At 42.5% G+C, this 21,082-nt stretch overlaps 2 protein-coding genes across 3 annotated transcripts in view; one reads left to right on the forward strand and one right to left on the reverse strand.

The window, feature by feature from the left end:
* ZNF263 (zinc finger protein 263) overlaps positions 1 to 3,788 on the reverse strand; it is a 49,966-nt gene extending 46,178 nt beyond the window's left edge. For both annotated transcript variants that reach the window (XM_042972241.1, XM_042972240.1), the window contains exon 1: positions 3,393 to 3,788. The gene's annotated coding sequence lies outside the window, so the exon portion shown is untranslated. The remainder of the gene's footprint in view (positions 1 to 3,392) is intronic.
* A 108-nt stretch (positions 3,789 to 3,896) lies between these two features.
* ZNF200 (zinc finger protein 200) lies at positions 3,897 to 20,088 on the forward strand. The gene is made up of 5 exons (XM_007073330.3): positions 3,897 to 4,060; positions 4,789 to 5,119; positions 5,723 to 5,814; positions 6,148 to 6,268; positions 17,821 to 20,088. Exons 2-5 carry the CDS (start codon positions 4,873 to 4,875, stop codon positions 18,570 to 18,572), a joined length of 1,212 nt encoding a protein of 403 aa, XP_007073392.2. The 5' UTR covers positions 3,897 to 4,060; positions 4,789 to 4,872; the 3' UTR covers positions 18,573 to 20,088.
* The last annotated feature ends 994 nt before the right edge of the window (positions 20,089 to 21,082 follow it).

Consider the following 21,082-nt stretch of genomic DNA (forward strand, 5'->3'; position numbering starts at 1 on the left):
GTGAAACAAGGCCTTGGTTCCTTCCTGGAGTTTGGTTCTATGCACACAATTGATACTCCAACACAGTTCGTGTGTTCTATTTGCTTAGCTGTTCCCAATTTCCCCTCGATGAAACCTTTCCATGAACATCTTCCTGTATTTTCTCCACCACCTCCCCGTACATATATATTTTCTCCTGTTATTCACAAAATGGTTTCAGAATGTGAACTATTTGATGACACTTGTTACAGCTGGCCATACGACCCTTCAGAAAGATTAAATAATGTTTCATGCCCAAAGTAATGTTTGTCATTTAAACATTTTTTTTTTTTGCGGACTCAGTAGAGATGTCATGGGGTTTACCTATGTTTTAATTTATTTATTTCATTTATTTCATCACCTGTTAGTGAGGCTGTGAATTTTCCATATGAACTCCTACTTTTCACTTCATTCTACAGGAACAGCACAGTTCCTTTAACTACTTGCTATGTAGAATCTAGATATGGAACTCAGCTGTCTGTAGTTCCATAAATATTTTTATGGAACTACATAAATATTTTAGATACTAAACATTTGTATTTGTAAGATGAAAATTTCCGTTTTTTTTTTTTTTTCATTGAGATAGAATTCACATACCATAAAATCCACCCTTTCAAAGTGTATATTAAGGGGCACCTAGGCATGCAACTTCGGCTCAGGTCAAGATCTCACGGCTTGTGACTGTGCTGACAGCTCGGAGCCTGGAGCCTGCTTCGGATTCTGTGTCTCCCTCTCTCTGCCCCTCCCCTGCTTGCGCTCTGTCTAGCCCTCTTAAAAATAAGCATCAAAGTATGTATCAAGCGGGTTTTAGTATATTCACAATATGTAGAAACATCAGCACTAAATCCAGAATATTTTCATCGCCCTCAAAACAAGCCCTACCTCCACTGGCAGTCACTTGCCATTCTGTCCTATCCCCAGCCCCTGGCAACCACTACCCACTTTTTGTCTCTGTGGATTTGCCCGTTCTGGACACTTCATGCCAGTAGAATCGTACAATACGCGGGCTTCTATGACTGGGTTCTTTCGCTTGGCATGTTTTCTAGGTCCATCCATGTTAAATGATGTGTTAGTACTTCATTCCTCTTTTTATTGCTGAAAAATAATCCATTGTAGGGACACACTACATCTTGTTTAGCCACTCATCAGTTAATAGACATCTGGATTGTTTCTTTTCAGCCATTATGAATAATGCTGCTATTCCCATACAAGTTTTTGTATGGAAATATGTTTTCATTTCTCTTGAGCTTATACCTAAGAATGGAATTGCTGGGCCACGGTAATTCTGTGACATCATTCTAAGAGACTGACAAACTATTTCCAAAGTGCCTAAGCTTCTTTTCAAATATTAATGGCCATTTAGTTTTCGTGACTTCATAGCCTTTGCCTTTTGTCTTTTATCAGTTGGCAGGAGTTCTTTGTATGTTGGCAATGTCTAATTCTTTATCTGGTCTTTCTTTTACAATTGCTTTCCAGTCTATTCATTATCTGACTTTATTAATACTGTTTTTTAGTTTTTTTTTTTTAATGTTTATTCATTTTTGAGAGACAGACAGAGACAGAGCATGAGCAGGGAAGGGGCAGAGAGAAGGAGACATAGAGTCTGAAACAGGATCCAGGCTCTGAGCTGTCAGCACAGAGCCTGATGAGGGGCTAGAAGTCACAAACTGCGAGATCCTGACCTGAGCCGAAGTCAGATGCTCAACCGACTGAGCCACCCAGGCGCCCCAAAAGTTTTTGTAAAATACAGTTACACAGGATTACATTTTACTTTAAGGCATTTCAGTTTCTTGTTTTGTGTCTACATTAACGTTCTTTTGTGTTCTTTTACTGGTTATTAAATTCCATTTTTTTGTGTACAGTATAAGGAAACGAGCCTTACTTTTTTTCCAGAAGAAGAGACAATCTTTGCTCAGCATCATCTATTTTACACTAAGCTGAAATGCTACCCTTCATACAGGTTCACATACATTCAGGTCAATTTTGGCATTTACTATTCTTTTCTACTGTTCTATTTATTTACTCCTAGTTCAAATCATACTGATCTTATTTATTTTGAGAGAGAGAGAGAGAGAGAGAGCGAGAGGAGGAACGTGAAGGAGGGGCAGAGAGGCAGGTAAAGAGAGAATCCCAAGCAAGTTCCACACTGTCAGCATGGAATCTGATGTGGGACTCAAACTCACTAACCATGGGATCATGACCTGCATACTTTTTTTTTTTTTTTTTTTTGAGCGGGCAGGTGACAGAGAGTGCAAGCACAAAGGAGGGGCAGAGAGGGAATCCCAAGCAGGCTCCGAGCTGTCAGCAAGGAGCTAGATGCAGGGATGGAACCCACGAACCATAAGATCATGACCTGAGCTGAAATCAAGAGCCCCACTTAACTCACTGAGCCACTCAGGCCCCACCAGCACCCTTTTTTTTTAGTTTATTTATTAGAAAGCACACGCCTGAGCAAGGGAGGGGCAGAGAGAGAGGGAGAGAGAATCCCAAGCAGGCTCCATAATGTCAGCACATAGTTCAACACAGAGCTCTGCCTCACCAACTGTGAAATTATGACCTGAGCCCAAATAAAGAATTAACCGACTAAGCCACTCAGGTGCCCCCAAACCATACTGCTTTGCTTGAAGGAATTTTTGTTGCTGTTTGCTTTGTTTTGTTTCTGATGCCTGGAAAGGCAAGTATTCTTTATTTTTACAAACACTTGTGGTAGAACACAGTTTTGACACTACTCTGTAACATATTAAAAAAAATTTTTTTAACGTTTATTTATTTTTGAGAGACAGAGCACGAGTAGTAGAGGAGCAGAGAAAGAGACAGAGAATCTGAAGCAGGCTCCCGGCTCCGCACTGACAGGCTGACAGCAGTGAGCCTGATGTGGGGCTTGAACTCCCAAACGGCGAGATCGCGACCTTAATCGACTGAGCTACCCAGGCGCCCCTTCTGTAACATATTTTAAACCATGGCTAAGTGAGTCACCTACAGGCAAGGTTAAGAAAAAAAAAAAAAATTGTATTTTTAATTTTGTCATCCAGCCGGAGGCTGGTGTTGCTTAGAGGAATAAGGCAATCCCTGCCCCGAGGCTGTCACAACCCTGAGCAGTGCCTCACTGGGGAATAAACCGAGTACAGGAACAACGCAAGGAGAAAGGATGCTTAGGCCTCCGTGAAAGGCTGAGGACGGAAACGAAGGCGACTGGAGAAGGACCACTAGGATTTCTCTGAAAACAAGATGACCCGTTCAGAACGCACGGTAGAAGCTGGCAAGCAGGGAAAAGGAGGGTCGCCCGGCTCTGACCTACGGGCCGCCCCCGTCAGGAGGGACAGCTGGGACAGGACCCAGAACCCGGCAAAGACCTCGACCCTCCACCCACTCACCGCCTCCGCAGTCCTTTGACCCACACCGGACGCTCTGGCGGAAACAGCCGCCGCCTCGCGCAGATCTTCCGGTCCGAGAGGCAGCCCACATCCGGCCGAGCCGCAGGGGTGGGGTGCGGGTGGGATGGGAGTGGGACTGCCCCGTTGCCACCGCCGCGCCTGGCGGTCTCCCGTTGGCTATTTGGGGCCGAACTACATTTCCCAGCAGGCCATGGAGCTACGCCGCCGGCACCTGGAGAGGTGCCAGTCCGTCATGGAGGACTGGGGCCAGCTTTCTGCCTTTCGTCTCCCAAACAGAGCCCCAGACACAGCGGCTGCCGCCAGCCTAACCTCCCTCTGTCGCTGAGAGGTCTGTCGCCGGCCTCGAGCCTCGCCTTCACAAGCGCAGACTGCTCGCTCCGAGCGGGGAGACCAGGCTTCCGCACCGGAAACGAAGTACCGGTCGTGACGTAGCAGCTGCGGGGGCACCCGGTCTCCCAGAAGGCACCGCGCCCGGCCGTGCTCCTGAACTGACGGCGGCGCTCGCCAATAGTCGCCGGCGGCCCGTGAGGGCACTCCGAAGGGCGAGGGGAGGGCTTGGCCTCTCGCGCCCAGTTTCCCCGTGTCTCTGCGCCTGGGTCTCTGGACCGTCCCCTGCAAGCTCCCAGAGGCGGCACAGCCCCCGAGAGGTGAGGGGCTCCGCGAGGGCGGGAACCAGGCTGACGCGGCCTCTAGGGAGCAGAGCTTGGTCCGTTGCTGGGGGTGCCTGACCGCCTGGGGAGCCGGGAACGTACCCCGGGCAATGCCGCTGGCTGGTCGTTGTGGTAAAGGTGCCCCTTGGCCGGTGGGAGAGGCTCCAGAGTGGGCCTGGCCTGCTGGCCCCTACTGGGATGTCCCTTGCCGCTCTCCACGGGGCTCTCACGGCGGAAAAGTCAGCAGGCCATGTATGGACAGCTCTTGCGGCCTTGCGATTGCTCCTTGAGCCATCAACTGCCCCCCCCCCGCCTCCCCCCCCCCCCCAGGGGCATCTGAGGGACCCGGGGTCCTAGGTGTGCGGTACGGCTTGATTCAGTGGCCAGGCCAACTTATAAGCAGATGCCCTTGGTGTCGGACCCCAGGTGTCCTGTCTTCCAGCCCATCGCTCTTCCCAGTGGAGTTTGCATCTCCTATTTCTCGGGAGGATGACCCTTGAGGTTTGGACATGGTCCGGCTTTCATTCTCAGATCTTCCTTTCAGGCCAAGCTTGTTACGAGTGTCTAGTTCAGGGACCTTCCGTTTCAGTTAGGAGTTCCCCCCACCCCAGCTTACCTTTCCTTCTGCTTTACATTTCGTGTGGCCTCACTCTCCAGGCCATGTACTGGGGTGCAGGCATGCCTACCTGGTTTTGTGGGTAACCCGTGGTTTCTCTTGTCTGCAGCTTGGCTATCTGACAGATTTCCTTCAGTAAGAGGGGACTCCTGAAGCTCTGCAAAACGAGTGTGGTGTGTGATTTCAAGGCGCGATGGCTGCAAAAGTGGTTCCAATGCCCCTAAAGCCAAAGCGGTCCTTTATACTGAGAGTTCCTCCGGACTCCAAGCTGGGCCAAGACCTACTTCGAGATGCTACTAGTGGGCCCAAGACCATCCACCAGCTAGTTCTGGAGCACTTCCTCACCTTCTTGCCCAAGCCAAGCGTGGTGCAGCCCAATCAGAAAGTCAAGGAGACTTTGGTTATTATGAAGGATGTGAGCTCAAACTTTCAGAACAGATGTAAGAAGCATATGCTGTTTCACTAGAAGAGAAGAGAATGGTATTGGGGTCCGAAATAGGTGTTCATGTTAGTAATGAATTCAGGTTAGGATAGCGGGTATTGAAAAAAAGGAGTGGATTTTAATAAGTCAACATACTGGGGAGAGGGAGTATTGTTTTTCTCAAGCTGGAGCTTGAGTGGATTGCTGGGTGTGTGTAAAGCCATGGAATAAACTGTGTGTAACTTTCCATAGTGGAGGGGGAGTGTATATCTTTTTACCATAAAGAAATTTGGATGAATTGTTTAATTGACTGCCGTTTATGTGGAATTTTGGAAATTTTGTGCTTGTTATGAGCATCTCCAGACTTTACCCTCCCCTTTACTGGCGAAGAGAATTTAAAAAACCCTTAAGGGAATCATTCTTTTCATAATGAGGAGACCCTAAATACAGGTTCAAGACCCTGTGATTTATGGCTTGAGCTCTTCCCCGGGCTCAGAGAAGCTGAAAAAAACCATGACTTGCCTTCTGAGGGAGTGAGGACAGTGTGGCCTCAAGGTGTGGTTAGGGTTTCCATATTAGTGTCACTGACATTTCCATTAACTACAGCTTCCTCTTTCCCCAGTGCAACCTCATCCCATAGTGAAGCTTCTACCCAGAGAAGGAATCCAGCAGAAACAGGACACATTGTCTCTGTATCTGAAAACTGAGCCTGAGGTGGGTTCGGTTTTCCCGTTCACTGTTTTGAGTACATCACCTTCTCTGCTCTTACAGACCTCCCCGCTCAGTCAACCCATATATATATATTTAAAAAAAAGACATACCCTTGGAAGGAGAGTGGGCTTGTTTTCATTGCCTCTTTGGATGTTTCTCTTCTGCTTATCCTTTGGCTCCTGTCTGAGCCTGGGTTTCCTGTCTGCTGCATCTGCGTAGGATTTATAGGTCCCTTTCACCTTCCCTTCCCTGATCCTCGGGTTCCAGCCTATTTTACCAGCAAGGATGTCAAACAACCTCTGTTATTAAGAGGAATGGGGTCTATTGCTCTTTCAGGAACTGGTGGTCTTTGAGGATTTGAATGTATTTCACTCCCAAGAAGAATGTGTGAGCCTAGATGCTACTCAACAACCCACCTCAGAGAAGGAAGACAGTGTTGGGGAGATGATGTTACTGGGTAAGAAATCTTGTGTGTTCATATTGAATGCTATGGAAAAAGCATGTTCTTCTATTGCATCAGACTTTTTACTTATTTATTTTTTAAATGTTTATTTTAATTTTGAGAGAGAGAGTGAGTGAGCAGGGGAAGGGCAGAGAGCGAGGGAGAAAGAATCCCAAGCAGGCTCCGTGCTGCCAGCACAGAGCCCGATGTGGAGCTCAAACTCACGAACTGTGAGACCATGATCTGAGCGGAAATCAAGAATTACATGCTTGGGGTGCCTGGGTGGCTCAGTCAGTTAAGCGTCTGACTTCGGCTCAGGTTATGATCTCGCAGTTTGTGGGTTTGAGCCCCACGTTGGGCTCTGTGCTGACAGCTCAGAGCCTGGAGCCTGCTTTGCAGTCTGTCTCTCTGTCTATGAAAAATAAACATAAAAAAAAAATTGGACGCTTAACCGACTGAGCCACCTAGGCACCCTTCATCAGACTTTTTAAAGACCTGATTAACACACTAGCTAACGTACATGTTCACACTCGTTTAATTTTTATTCCATGTGGCAGAGCTTGCACCAGCTGTGGGTGGCCATTTTTTGTGTATCTTTAGGGCAGCAATGGTGGAGGGGACTTCTCTTGGGAAGCAAGACCTAGAGCTAATGTACTGACATCAAATATTCAAACAGATAAAAAATGCAGCCAGGTTGTTTCTCAATCCATTTTCTGGATCTAGTGCTAATCTCCCAACATGTGTATTTTAAATTGTGTTTTCATTGGGCGCATGAGTCTTTTTTTCCTTGATGTCCAAAGGCTAAGAAGTCTACTAGTGTGAATGAAAATATATCACACTATTGGTAGAAATGATATCTAGCACTTAGTACTTGTGTGTTATTATGTACTAGGCACTAGTCTGAGTGCTTTGCGTGCATTTATTACCTCATGTATTTCTCACAATACTGTAGGACGTAGGAATTATTACTATTTTAAGACGGTGAAACTATAGCAGAAAAATGTCAATTGCTAAAGGTCACACAGCAGTGGTTGGCAGAGCAGGGATCTGGACTCCGGGATTCTAACACCAGAGCCTGCAGCCTTAGCCCAGAGTTGTACCACCTTCTTGATGCATTTCTCACAATTGTTTCAGTGAGTTTCCTGTATGGTTGGTGAATGGATCCTTCTTCACTTCTGCTTATTTCCCAGTAATGGTTAAGCAGCATTCGCAAATGAGAATACCGCACACGCACTCATGTGGCAGCAGTTCTCTGAAGCTGTTGAGAGATGATTCACCTTTCTCTACAAATACACTGCTACCCAAGAGTGACCAGCCTTCAAAAATCGCTTTGCTGAGCGCCTAATACTTCTTACTTTGCCTTCAGGGCTGTTTGCTTCTGAGGCTGAAGCAGAGCAGAAAGTGGATTTTGTGAGTTGCCTGGGGTGACAAAAATCCATGGCTGTTGAACTCTAGTTGTCTTATGCTGTATGGTCAGGGTAGTAGTACATAGTGAGCCTGCTTCATTTTCCACAAGTTATTTATTCTATGTAGTATTTTTTGTTAAGCATATATATACATATTTATAATAATAATAATAATAATAATAATTATTATTATTATTATTATTATTATTATTATTTAGAGAGAAAAGAAAGCTCACGAGGAGGGGAGAGGCTCAGAGGGGGAGAGAGAATCTTAAGCAGTCTCCGTGCTCAGGGCAGAGCCCGACATGGTGTTCAATCCCATTACACTGGGATCATGACCTGAGCTGAGATCAAGAGTCAGACACTTAACTAACTGAGCCACCCAGACACAGACACACACACATGTTTTTTTAAAGTAAATTCTGTGCCCAGAATGGGGCTTGAACTTACGACCCTGAGATCAAACATCGCATGCTCTACAGACTGAGCCAGCCAGGCGCCCCTGTTTTTCTTTGCTTGTTTTTTTTAATTCAAGTTAACATATAGTGTAGTATTGGTTTCACAAGTAGAATTTAGTTATTCATCACTTAGACATAATACCAGAGCTCATCCCAGCAAGAGCCCTGCTTAAATGCCCATCACCCATTTAGCCCACCTCCCCTTGACCAGCCCTGTTTGTTCTCTGTATTTAAGAGCCTCCTAGGATGTCTCCCTCTCTGTTTTTATCTTATTTTTCCTTTCCTTCTCCTGTATTCATCTGTTTCTTAAATTCCACACGAGTGAAATCATATGATCTCTGTCTCTGACTTATGTTGCTTAGCATAATACACTCTAGTTTCATCCACGTTATTGCAAATGGCAAGATTTCATTCTTTTTGATTGCTGAGTAATATTCCATTATATATATATTTAATATCCCAATATATATGTATTATACTACATCTTCTTTATCCATTCATCAATAGATGGACATTTAGGCTGTTTCAATAATTTGGCTATTGTTGATAATGCTGCTATAAACATTGGGGTGCATGTGCCCCTCCAAATCAGCATTTTTGTATCCTTTGGATAAATACCTAGTAGTGCACTGCTGGGTTATAGGATAATTCTATTTTTTAACTTTTTTTTTTTTTCCTAAGTTTACTTATCTATCTTGAGAGAGCAAGAACACACAGGAGGGGCAGAGAGAGAATCCAAAGCAGGCCCCGCACTGTTAATGCAGAGCCCAACGCAGGGCTTGAACTCACACACTGCAAGATCATGACCTGAGCCATAATCAAGAGACGGATGCTTAACCCACACGTCCCTATTTTTAACTTTTTGAGGACCCTCCATACTGTTTTCCAGAGTGGCTGCCCCAGTTTGCATTCCCACCAGCAGTGTAAAAGGGTCCCTCTTTCTCCACATCCTTGCCAACATCCGTCGTTGCCCGAGTTGTTCATTTTAGCCATTCTAACAGGTGTGAGGTGGTATCTCATTGTGGTTTTGATTTGTATTTCCCTGATGATGAGTGATGTTGAGCATTTTTTCAGGTATCTGTTAGCCATCTGGATGTCTCTGGAAAAGTGCCTATTCAAGTCTTTTGCCCATTTCTTCACTGGATTATTTGTTTTTTGGGTTTTGAGTTTGATGAGTTCTTTATAGAGTTTGGTTACTAACCCTTAATCGGATATGTCATTTGCAAATATCTTCTCCCATTCTGTCGGTTGCCTTTTAGTTTTATTGATTGTTTCCTTCACTGTACAGAAGGTTTTTATCTTGATGAGGTCCCAATAAGTTCATTTTTGCTTTTGTTTCCCTTGGCTCTGGACACATGTCTAGTAAAAAGTTGATGCAGCCAAGGTCAGAGAGGTTGCTGCCTGTTTTCTCCTGTAGGATTTTGATGGTTTCCTGTCTTACCTTTAGGTCTTTCATCCATTTTGAATTTATTTTTGTGTTTGGTGTAAGAAAGTGGTCGAGTTTTCCCAACACCATTTGCTAAAGAGACTTTTTTCTATTTTGTCAAAGATTAGTTGGCTTTATGTTTGTGGGTCTATTTCAGAGTTCTCCATTCTGTTCAGTTGATATATGTGTCTGTTTTTGTGCCAGTACCATACTGTCTTGATGAGTATAGCTTTGTCATACAACTTGAAGTCTGGAATTGTGTTGCCTCCAGCTTTGGTTTTCTTTTTCAACATTACTTTGGCTATTCGGGGGATTTTCTGGTTCCATACAAATTTTAGGATTGTTCTAGCTCTGTGATGAATGCTGGTGTTGATAGGGATTGCACTGAATGTGTAGACTGCTTTGGGTAGTATCGACAGTTTAACAACATTTGTCCTTCCAATCCATGAGCATGGAATGCTTTTCCGTTTCTTTGTGTCGTCTTCAATTTCTTTCATAAGTTTTCTATAGTTTTTAGTGTAGAGATCTATTACCTCTTTGGTTAGGTTTACTCCTAGGTATCTTAAGGTTTTTGGTGCAATTGTAAATGCGATCGACTCTTGATTGCTCTTCCTGATGCTTCATTATTGGTGTAAAGAAGTGCAATAGATTTCTCCACATTGAATTTATATCCTGCAGCTTTGCTGAATTTATGTGTCTGTTCTAACAATTTTTTCGCTGGCATCTTTTGGGTTTCCACATAGAGTATCTTGTTGTCTATGAAGAGTGAACATTTGACTTCTTCCTTGCCAATTTGTATGCCTTTTATTTTTGTTGTTGTCGTCGTCATCGTCTGATTGCTGAGGCTGGGATTTCCAGTACTATGTTGAACAGCAGTGGTGAGATTGTACATAGCCGTCATGTTCCTGACCTTAAGGGAAAAGCTATCAGTTTTTTCCCATTGAGGATATTAGGCTAATGTTTTCTCATTGTAGGGAAGAACATAAAGAGATCGGATTTATTACACTGACTTTTTCTTCAGTCTTGGATAAAACTAGCATTTATTTTAGGTGACTGGTTGGTGGGTAGGTTGTCAATTCCAGGAACACTTTGGCCATAGACCTTGAGGCCCTGAGGCCCAATTCTCACCCTTTCCATTCCCCTCCCTTGCCTATGCCACAAAGCTGAAGATTTAAACTTAGAATCATTCACTAACATTTAATAAATGCTACTTGCTTTTTCCTTAGGCAGGGTTGAATTCTGGAGTTATCAGTGAGTTAAAATGATACATAGTGCTCCATTCCTGCCCTCCAAAGCTTCCGGTTAAAGAATAGACTTATCTTTTAAGTCTATTAAAAGTCTTAAAAGATAAGTCATTCACCTAAAAAGATAAGCAGTATGGGGGCATCTGAGTGTCTCAGTCAGTTAAGCGTCTGATTCTTGATTTTGACTCAAGACATGATCTTAGTTTCGTGGGTTTGAGCCTTGCGTTGCGCTCTGTCTGCACTGGCAGCACAGAGCCTGCTTGGGATTCTCTCTCCTTCTCTCTCTGCGCCTCCCCACCTCATGCTGTCTCTGTCTCTCTCTAAATAAAGTTTCTGAAAAATTTCAAAAAATTTTTTTAATGTTTATTTTTTGAGAGAGACATAGAGTGCGAGCAGGAAAGGGGCAGAGAGAGAGGGAGACATAGAATCTGAAGCGGGCTCCAGGCTCTGAGCTGTCAGCACAGAGCCCAACATGGGGCTTGAACTTAGAAACCATGAGATCATGACCTGAGCCAAAGTCAAACAAACACTTAACCAACTGAGCCACCCAGGTGCCCCTAAAAAAATTTTTTTAATAAAAAAAGATAAGCAGTGTGAAACCATTTTAACTATAAAGAGCTATGAGAAGGTCAAGGCCAGATTTGGAAGTAGGAATAGAGTTTAGAAGAAGATGGATTTGATTTTAGATGAGATTGAATCCATGATAGGAAATAAAATGAGATTATTTTCTGGGTACTTGAACATTAGAAATTGGAGGTCACATGTAGAGATCTGGGAGTCAGTAACATTTGGTCAGTTTGGAAAGGGAAAAGTGTAATGGAATGAACCTTGTGGGGAAAGGAATCACAGGAGTGTCCTTGACCGAGGAGGACAGAATGTGTGTCTCAACTCAAGTGAGCCACATAAAACAACTAAAAATGTAGAAAAAAATTCTTAAACACATTCTCAGTGAGACAGTTCTCATGTTTGTATCTGACGTCTCCTGTGGCAAGAGAATATAAACCTTTTCAAGATTATTTACTTACTATGGAAGAAAGAAAGATTCAGTAGATTCCAAAAAGTAGAAATAACACAGTAGGATCTATCACAATGTGATACAACTAGAAGGTAAAAATGAAACTTGGGGGGAAAAAGTCCCCTTCACCTAGAAATTTTAAAACTATTAAGTAACCTTGGATTAGAGGGGAAGTACAAATTAAAGTTACATAACGTTTGGAGACTATACTCTGTGTCAGCATCTACAGTATAACCTCAAGTGGTACTCAGAAGAAAATTTATGCCTGTATAAACACACACATTAAGTTAGAAAAATGAAAGTAGGGGCACCTGGGTAGATCAGTGGGTTGAGCATCCGACTTCGGCTCAGGTCATGATCTCATGGTTCATGGGTTCGAGCCCCGCATTGGGCTCTGTGCTGAACGCTTGCTCAGAGCCTGGAGCCTGCTTCAGATTCTGTGTATCCTTCTCTCTCTGCCCCTCCCCCACTCATGCTCTGTCTCACTCTCTCAAAAAAATAAATGTAAAAAAAATTAAAAAGAAAGAAAGGAAAATTAAGCCTCTGGTTCAAAGTTAGGAAAACAGTACAATGAAGGAAAACAGAAAGAAAGTATTAGTAAATACAAAATTGGAAGTCAGTAAGTTAGAAATAGAGGCACTAATACGTAGAAAGATGTAAACAGAGGTAGATAAACCAGTTTCCATAGAGGAAGTTGGAATTGTCAAAAAAACTAGCCCCCAACCCAGGGAAAGGACCCTCAGTTTCATAGGAAATTCTTACAAAGCTTTAACAATTGCACAATTTAAATGCTACGAAAATTTTCAGAGTGAAAAAAAAGGAAAACTTCCATATTCTTCTTATGAAACTAGTGTGACAAAGATACTACAATCTGATAAAAAAAAACCGTCCTGACCAAGGAAGATTTATTCCAGGAATGCAAAAGTGATTTAATAATAGAAAGCCTATTATATTTTATAGTAAAGGAGAAAAATCCTATGATCAATTTCATAGTTACTGAAAAGATATTTGACAGAATACCAATGCCTTGTGCCGTCTTCGCAAAAACACTGAACAAAACAGCAACTAATGGATACCTCCCTTATGGGATATGCATCCTTTCGGTCTGGAAGGACCGAAACACTGGAAACACTGGAAGGCATTCCCACCAAAATCAGGACAACAACAAAGCCCATTATCACTACTACTGTCTAATACTGTGTTTTAGGTATTGGCCAGAGCAGTTAAATGACAAAGAAATTAAATGTTTAAGAATTTAAGAATCTATTACGTATGATATAATTGTGTAACTAGAAAACCCAGGAAGTGTCTGAAAATTATAAATAATAAAAGCATTCAGTAAGGCAGTGGGATGAAAAATTATTATATGGAAATCATTAACTTTCATATATGCAGTCATTTGGAAATTATAAAAATAGGAACAAACAAGATTAAACACCTAGAAATAAACTGAAGAAACGTGCAGAAATTATGAGGAAAACTTCAAAACATTTCTAAAGGACAAAGAAGTCGATCTGAATGAATGGGAAGAAATACCATGTTGGCCAGGAAGATTTAACATTAAAAGGTCAGTTCTCCCCAGGTTCATTCATGAAGTGAAGGTAATCCCTTTAATAATGCCAGTAGGATTTTTCCCCCTGGTACCGCACAATCTGATCTCTAATTCAAATGGAAATAAAAAAATACAATGACCAGGAAAATTGAAAAGAGCAGCGAAGCAGAGGAGCTCATAAAAGGTGTTGGGACAACCCAGCCATTTGGTGCATCATACTTTGTACCCCAAGAGAAAGACCAACAGATTCGCTTAGGAATACAAATGACCCATGAACACATGAAAAGCTGTCCAGCCCAACTCATAATTAGAAATGCAGATTAAACCTTTGCCAAATTACCATCTTTTTTCATCCATCAGATTTCTAGAAATCCAATAACGACACACTGGTGGTGAGTGTGTTGAGAAATAAGTATAATACTGGCGGACATGCAGAATGACTCCCTATATACGGCAGTCTAATTACCAGTATTAAAGATGCATTCACCGGGGCGCCCGGATGGCTCAGTTGGCTAAGTGTCGGACTTCGGCTCAGGTGATGATCTAGCGGTTTGTGAGTTCGAGCCCCTTGCGGGCTCTGTGCTGACGGCTCGGAGCCTGGAGCCTGCTTCGGATTCTGTGTCTCTCTCTCTGCCCCTCCCCTGCTCATGCTCTGTTTCTCTCTGTCTCAAAAACAAAACAAAACCAGATGCATTCACCTTTGAAAACAATCCAGGTGTCTCTGGTTGAATGTGATGTGTCCACACAGCATACCAAGGTAATGTCTATGCACTGGAATATAACGATCAAAATAAAGCAAGTTCCAGACATATACACAGTGTACTACCTTTTATATAAGAAAAGAGGAGAAAGGAAAATATGTCACCTAGATAAACAATGAAAAAATAAAAAGAAACTAATAAAACTGGTATCTGTCTGGGGGGCAAGTAGAATGGATGGGGATAGGGACTGGAGGAAGGCTCCTTAGCGTACACCTTTTCACATTGAGTTTTGTACCATGTAACTATATTAGCTACTAAATTTTTTTATCATAAAAAAGAGTACACTAAAGGAATATAAGATATATTCATTGACACTCTCAGGAAAATCAGAAAAATTCCTATGAGTTTTGATGAATTGTCTTCAAAACAGATAGCCCTTTACTATAACATGACATTTATGGTCATTCATCAAACACTGACGGTAATTCTTTAAAAATGAGAATAACGGGTGCCTGCGTGGCTTAGTCAGTTACAAGTCCGACTTCAGCTCAGGTCACAATCTCACGGTCATGAGTTCAAACCCCACATCAGGCTCTCTGCTCTCAGCCCAGAGCCCACTTCAAATCCTCTCTCTCTCTCTCTCTCTCTCTGTCCCTTCCCAGCTCGCTCTCTCAAAAATAAACAAACATTAAAAATTATGAAAATGAAATAAGGAAACCTGCCATCACTATTATTAACTAGATAAGGCAAAAAGATAAGGGGTTAAGAAGAATAAATATTGGAACCAAAATATGGTTTGTATTTAGAAAATCTAAAAGGACCAACAAAAACACTATATTTAATAGTTTTAAAGTAGGTAAATAGGGAATGTATAACAATAGCATTCTTTTTAAAAAAAAAATTTTTTTAACGTTTATTTATTTTAGAGACAGAGCATGAATGGGGGAGGGTCAGAGAGAGGGAGACACAGAATCTGAAACAGGCTCCAGGCTCTGAGCTGTCAGCACAGAGCCCGACGCAGGGCTCGAACTCACGGACCGCAAGATCATGGCCTGAGCTGAAGTCGGCTGCTTAACCCACTGAGCCACCCAGGCGCCCCAACAATAGCATTCTTAAATTAACAAAATGGGGGCGCCTGGGTGACTCGGTTAAGAGTCCAACTTCAGCTTAGGTCATGATCTCATGGTTCATGGGTTCGAGCCCCTCATCAGGCTCTGCACTATTAGTGCAGAGCCTGCTTGGGATTCTCTCTGCCCCTCATGCTTTTTCGCTCTGTCAAAATAAATACATTTTTTAAAAAATTAACACGGACACCTGGGTGTCTCAGTCAATTAAGCATCCAACTTCATCTCAGGTCATGATCTCACAGTTCGTGGGTTTGAGCCTCTCATCGGGCTCAAAGCCTGGAGCCTGCTTCGTATTCTGTATCCTCCCCCACTCTGCCCCTCCCCACTCATGTTCTGTCTCTCTCTCTCAAAAATAAACATTAAAAAAATTTTTATTAAAAAATTAACAAAATGATGGAAGCTGTCGTTCAGAATGGCTATAAAATAGGAGTGAACCACAGATGTTTCATTGGTAAATATAAAAGATTCTTTTTTTTTTTTTAAGTTTCTTTATTTTTGACAGAGACAGAGTGCAAGATCATGACCTGGGCCGAAGTCGGATGCTTAACCGACTGAGCTACCCAGGGGCCCCTATAAAAGATTCTTAAATATCGGAGAGACACGGATGTAAATGGGAAAACAAATCGTGTAAAGATATTGGTGCCCTCCAAATTTATTTACACTGTAGGTAACAGAGTCAAAATTTTCAAAAGGATATTGTGGCTGGTTTTACCAATATTAGACATGTTACAAACAATAACATACAGTGTGATACTAAACTCCAAATGTATTAAAAATTAACTGTAGGGACGCCTGGGTGGCTCAGTCGAATAAGTGTCCAGCTCTTGGTTTTGACTCAGGTCATGATCTCACAGTTTGTGACTTCAAGCCCCGCATATGGCTCCACACTGTCGATGCTTGGGATTCTTTCTCCCTCCCTCTCTCTCTGCCCCTCCCCTGCTCATGCCCTCTCTCTCAAAATTAATAAATAAACTTAAAAAAAAGAGTTAACTGTAAAAGTAAGTCATAAAGGAATGGCTAGAGAATAGAACATTTATCTGATTTTGAAAGACTGGTACTTTTTGATGGTTTTAAGTTGTGGAGTGACAGAGGTAGGCTTCAGTTAAATATTTACATTAGTAGTGACTGCCTACACAGGGATTAAGATTTGCAAAATGTAAAATTTATTTAAATTTATGAGTCTCTCAGCCCAATAAATTAGTGGTTTGTAGTAACAAAGTACAAAATAAAGCTACGAGAAACCATTTTATACCTATTAAATGCTGACAAGATTAGGTAAAATTGATACCCATATCTTGATGCTTGTGCTGAAATCGGTACAGCCTCTTTTGAAAGAAATATGGCAGTCAGTGTCAAGGACTGTGATAAAAATTGCCATTTGCTTTGACTCAGCATTTTCATTACCTAAGGGAATAAATGAAAAAGAAAACGCCTGTTAGTGTGAAACTACTAATCCAGCAAAGATTCATATCCCAGATCTGTGGTTAGCTGTCTATCTAAGAGGTTGACTTAGCCCTTTAATATCCATAAGTTGCCCAGAGTTTAGGGGGTCCCTTGTTGCTCTACCTTTTCACAGCATACTTTTCTTTTTTTAATTTGTTACTTAATCTTTGTATGTTATTTTACACAGACTTCTTTCGGAGGTAATAAATACAGAAAACCCTACAGATCAAAAGTGTACGCCTCACGTTTTCACAAAATGTACACGTCTGTCTGACCATCACTCAGACCATTCCTGGCATCCAAGAAGTCCCTTTTGTGCCCACTGCCCAGTTACTACTCCCCTTTCTCCCCCAAAAAGACCACTATGGGTTTCTACCATAGTTTAATCATTTTTAATCACCCTAATGCCCAAATAATCATGTACGGAGTGAACATGATAGGCCTTCATTATTTTTGGTCATTTGAATTATTCCCACTTTTTCCCTATTATATAGGATATTACAGTATTATCTAATTCCATACTATTGTAATACTTACCGTAGTGAAAACCTAGAAGTAACTCATTGTACCTTTCACTTACTAGCCTCCTAAAGAAAGGGATGGTGTACCCTTGAGTATTGATGTCTTTCATCCCCTGGCCCTTAGCTCACTGTTCTACACAGAATATAAGATCAATATGAACTTCTTGAGGAATTAGTGCTTACTCAGAAAGCAAACCTATAAAATCTTTCAGTGTAGTCCCCCCTCATTTCATTAAAAAAAAAAAAGGAAGAGGGTAACTGGGTGGCTCAGTCAGTTGAGCGTCCGACTCTTGATTTCTGCTCAAGTCATGATCCCAGGGTCACGGAATCGAGCCCTACATCAAGCTGCGTACTGAGCATGGAGCCTACTTGGGATTCTCTCTCCCCCCCCCCTTTGTCCTTCCCCCACTTGAGTGCTCTCGCTCTCTCTCTCTCTCAAAAAAAAAAAAAGAAAGAAAGAAAGAAAAAGGACTGTGTGCTTGCAATGCATTGCATAGAAAGATTTATCAGTCATATATTCCATCCACAGAGTGGAAAACGAGTGTTGGTAACAATTATCTGCTAGTCCTCAGACTTCTGATACTCAAGATTATTGTTTGATGAGAAATCCAATTTGTTTTTTTCCTGCGGTATCATATCCCGCAAAAGTTATTCAATTCTCTTTGTTTCCACAGACAATGACATTAATCCTGAGAGTGACGATCTTCAGAAGGAACCCGGAGAGAGTGAAGATCATAGAGAAAAGACTTCAGATTGTGATGAAGTGGACTGTTCTATGGTCTCGGAGCAATCTCCATATTGCCATAAAGACAGACTAAGCACATCCGCTCCAAAACAAAGGAAAGTGAGAAATCTTCTAGTTACTATTGAAAATGATACTCCACTAGAGGAACTCTCAAAGTATGTGGATATCAACGTGATTGCACTTACCCGAAATCGGAGAACGAGAAGATGGTACACTTGTCCATTGTGTGGGAAACAGTTTAATGAAAGTTCTTACCTTATATCCCACCAGAGGACTCACACTGGTGAAAAACCCTATGACTGTAGTCACTGTGGGAAAAGCTTCAATCATAAAACAAACCTTAATAAACATGAGCGAATCCATACAGGAGAGAAACCCTATTCATGTTCTCAGTGTGGGAAAAACTTTCGTCAGAACTCTCATCGGAGTCGCCATGAAGGAATCCATATAAGGGAGAAAATATTTAAGTGTCCAGAATGTGGGAAAACCTTCCCAGAGAATAAAGACTTTGTGCTTCATCTGCAGAGCCATGAGGCTGAGAGGCCGTATAGTTGCAAAAAATGTGGGAGAAGATTTGGTCGGCTTTCCAACTGTACCCGGCATGAAAAAACCCACTCAGCATGTAAGACACGAAAGCAGAAATGGGATCAGGAAAGGTCTGATGGTCCTGCCTTGACCTGAAATCTTTAATAGGGAATTCTAAATTCCCAGGCTTCTGAAAAGACGCAGATATGTGCAAACCTCATTATAGTCAAAATTGGGAAAATACCCATCTTGGCTGAAACCTCAAAGTTTTAGAAAATTTCACAGGGAAGAAGACATTCTCAAGGGCTATACCTCAGTCAGCATCCACATTTTCTGGATTAAGGAGCTCTCTTTTGTGAACTTCTACAACAATGTACAGGCCACAGATCCCTTTTCCCAAAAAGGCTTTGAATAGGAGTCTGGAGGCCACTTACCTGCAAGGTGAACAGAGTGGCTCATGTGTACGGAAAGTGTATCCATTTTCCCCCCACATAGGAATTCACACTTGTGAAAAAAAAATAATAATATAATAATGCAAAAGTCCTTACCTGGAACTGTGTTCCCCTGCGAGAACCAAACTACTGATTTATTAAGCCAAGAGCTTCTATTAGCAGTTCACATAACCTTCTAAGAATACCCTGTTGAAGCTTGAGTGTTGAAAGGGATTGTTTACTTTGGAATATAGGAAAATAACAGCAAGTGAATGTCAAAGACTTACTCTGTCATTTGTATGTGATCTAAACTAACCATCGATGTCAGTAACGTTTGCATTTTGCAGTGAAAAGTGACTTTTACAGGAATACTTTTCACAACATACTTTTAAAGTGTCTGTTGTTCTTACTGCATTTTTTGTCCAGCTCTTCGCCGCTCAGATAGCACTCATGCCTTTCCATTGCCAAAAGAAGTTTGGATCACTCAGGCCCAGCCACCCAGCCCTACTACTGGTAAAGCTCTTCAGGATCTTGTCCCTCTGCTGAGCCAAGAAGGCCTGCTAGGAAGGAAATCCAGGTGCTGGAAGAGGAAGACGTCGGCTTGGACACATGACTGGCCAGTAACCTTACCATGTGCTCACTTCGCCTCCAAGCTGTCTTCAGACCCTTGGCAATGGGTGGTCACTACCTCACAAGCAAAGTGTTTTATTTTTAACAGTTGTCTCCAGTGGCTAGTTCACATTGCCCCTCGAGAGGCAGGATTCCAGAGTCTTCATTGTAGTGGATGTTTGTTCTCTTTGGCCTCCTGATACCCAGACTTTCCTGACGTGTCCACCCAGAGGCCAGGCCAGCGGTGCCTTCACGGGACCGATCCTGTGGTGTGTTATTTTAAAGATTCTCGATCAGTTTTGCTTTATTTTAGGTTTCCTGGAAGTTTACATTGGTATTTTGATTGAAGTAGGTTAATCCTATAAACTATTTGGGAAAACTTGTTAGCTTTACAAATTTTGTTTCCCATGCCTTTATTAAAGTATTGTATTCCTGAGTAAATGTTTCTAATTTTCTTAACGTAAGTTGTATACGACTTTGTTATTGCAAATAGTTTTTTTTCCATTGTATTTTTCTAGTTGGCTCTTGCTTTTACATAGGAAAGTTATTTTTAATTGTATATTTGTGAAACTAGCCACTTCATCGAATGTTAATTTTCAGTAATTTCTCAGTTCTGTTACAATCTGTGGTTCAAAATTATACCATCTTCAAATAATAGTTTTGTTTCTTTCTGCCTATTGCTCTTTTTTTGTTTGTTATTTTTTGCTTTTTTTTTTAATGTTTGTTTATTTCTGAGAGAGACAGCGTGAGCCAAGTAGGGGAGGGGCAGAGAGAGAGGGAGACACAGAATCCAAAGCAGGCTCCAGGTTCTCAGGTGTCAGCACAGAGCCTGATGCAGGGCCTGAACCCACAAATCCCAAGATCATGACCTGAGCCAAAGTTGGACACTTAATTGGCTGAGCCGCCCAGGTGCCCCTTTTCCAATTATTTTTTAAACCTGTAGTTCTAAGTTTTGTTTTGGTTCAAAGCATACTAAAAATGAAAGACATCTGATGATACAATTCAGTCCTGAGTCCTAATTCAGACACTTAAAGGCCACACACACAAAAAACTGTCCTTTATTGATTTTGTATTTCAAGCCTACAGTACCCTTTAAAAACCAGGGACAAAACTGGATGCCAGCAACGTTCTTCTCTTATTCCTCAGGAAGACTGGCTGGGGTCTTCCTGGTTATCACACCTAGAAAACAAAGCCTAAGTGGCTGCTGGGCAGTAACTGGAGAGGGTGGGGTCTATGGGGCGAGACTGTCCCCATAGGGACACAAGGATGCAAGGGTCAGACCACACAGTACTCAAGGCCGGTGGGTATGTGATACTCCCACGACGCAAACCCCTCCCCCCGGGAGCTGCTCTCTGCCGTGGGCTGTGGTGTAGGCGAGGGCCCAGCAGTCAAAGTCCTTGTCACCTGTCCCCAGAGGATGGGGCCTGGGCCGCCTGACTTCCCTACACCTACTCCCTGGATCCTGGAGGGTCTGGAGCAGAATGCTCCTCACCCCTGCTCTGGAGTTCAGAGGCAGGATGCCCAGGGTCCACACCCCCGAACAGGAGAGCACTAGGAAGCCGTTGGACGACTAAGTGCTCGAAAAGGAGCTGACAATTAGTTCATGAAAATCAGTAAACACTCAAC

Source organism: Panthera tigris, chromosome E3 (genome assembly GCF_018350195.1).
Source record: "Panthera tigris isolate Pti1 chromosome E3, P.tigris_Pti1_mat1.1, whole genome shotgun sequence".
In the NCBI taxonomy this organism is placed as follows: Eukaryota; Metazoa; Chordata; class Mammalia; order Carnivora; family Felidae; genus Panthera; species Panthera tigris.

Coding starts and splice junctions, on each gene's coding strand:
- ZNF200 (XM_007073330.3), top strand. CDS start 4,873: ATGGCTGCAAAAGTGGTTCCAATGCCCCTAAAGCCAAAGCGGTCCTTT. Junction 5,120..5,722: donor CTCAAACTTTCAGAACAGAT/GTAAGAAGCATA, acceptor CTCTTTCCCCAG/TGCAACCTCATCCCATAGTG. Junction 6,269..17,820: donor TGGGGAGATGATGTTACTGG/GTAAGAAATCTT, acceptor TTGTTTCCACAG/ACAATGACATTAATCCTGAG.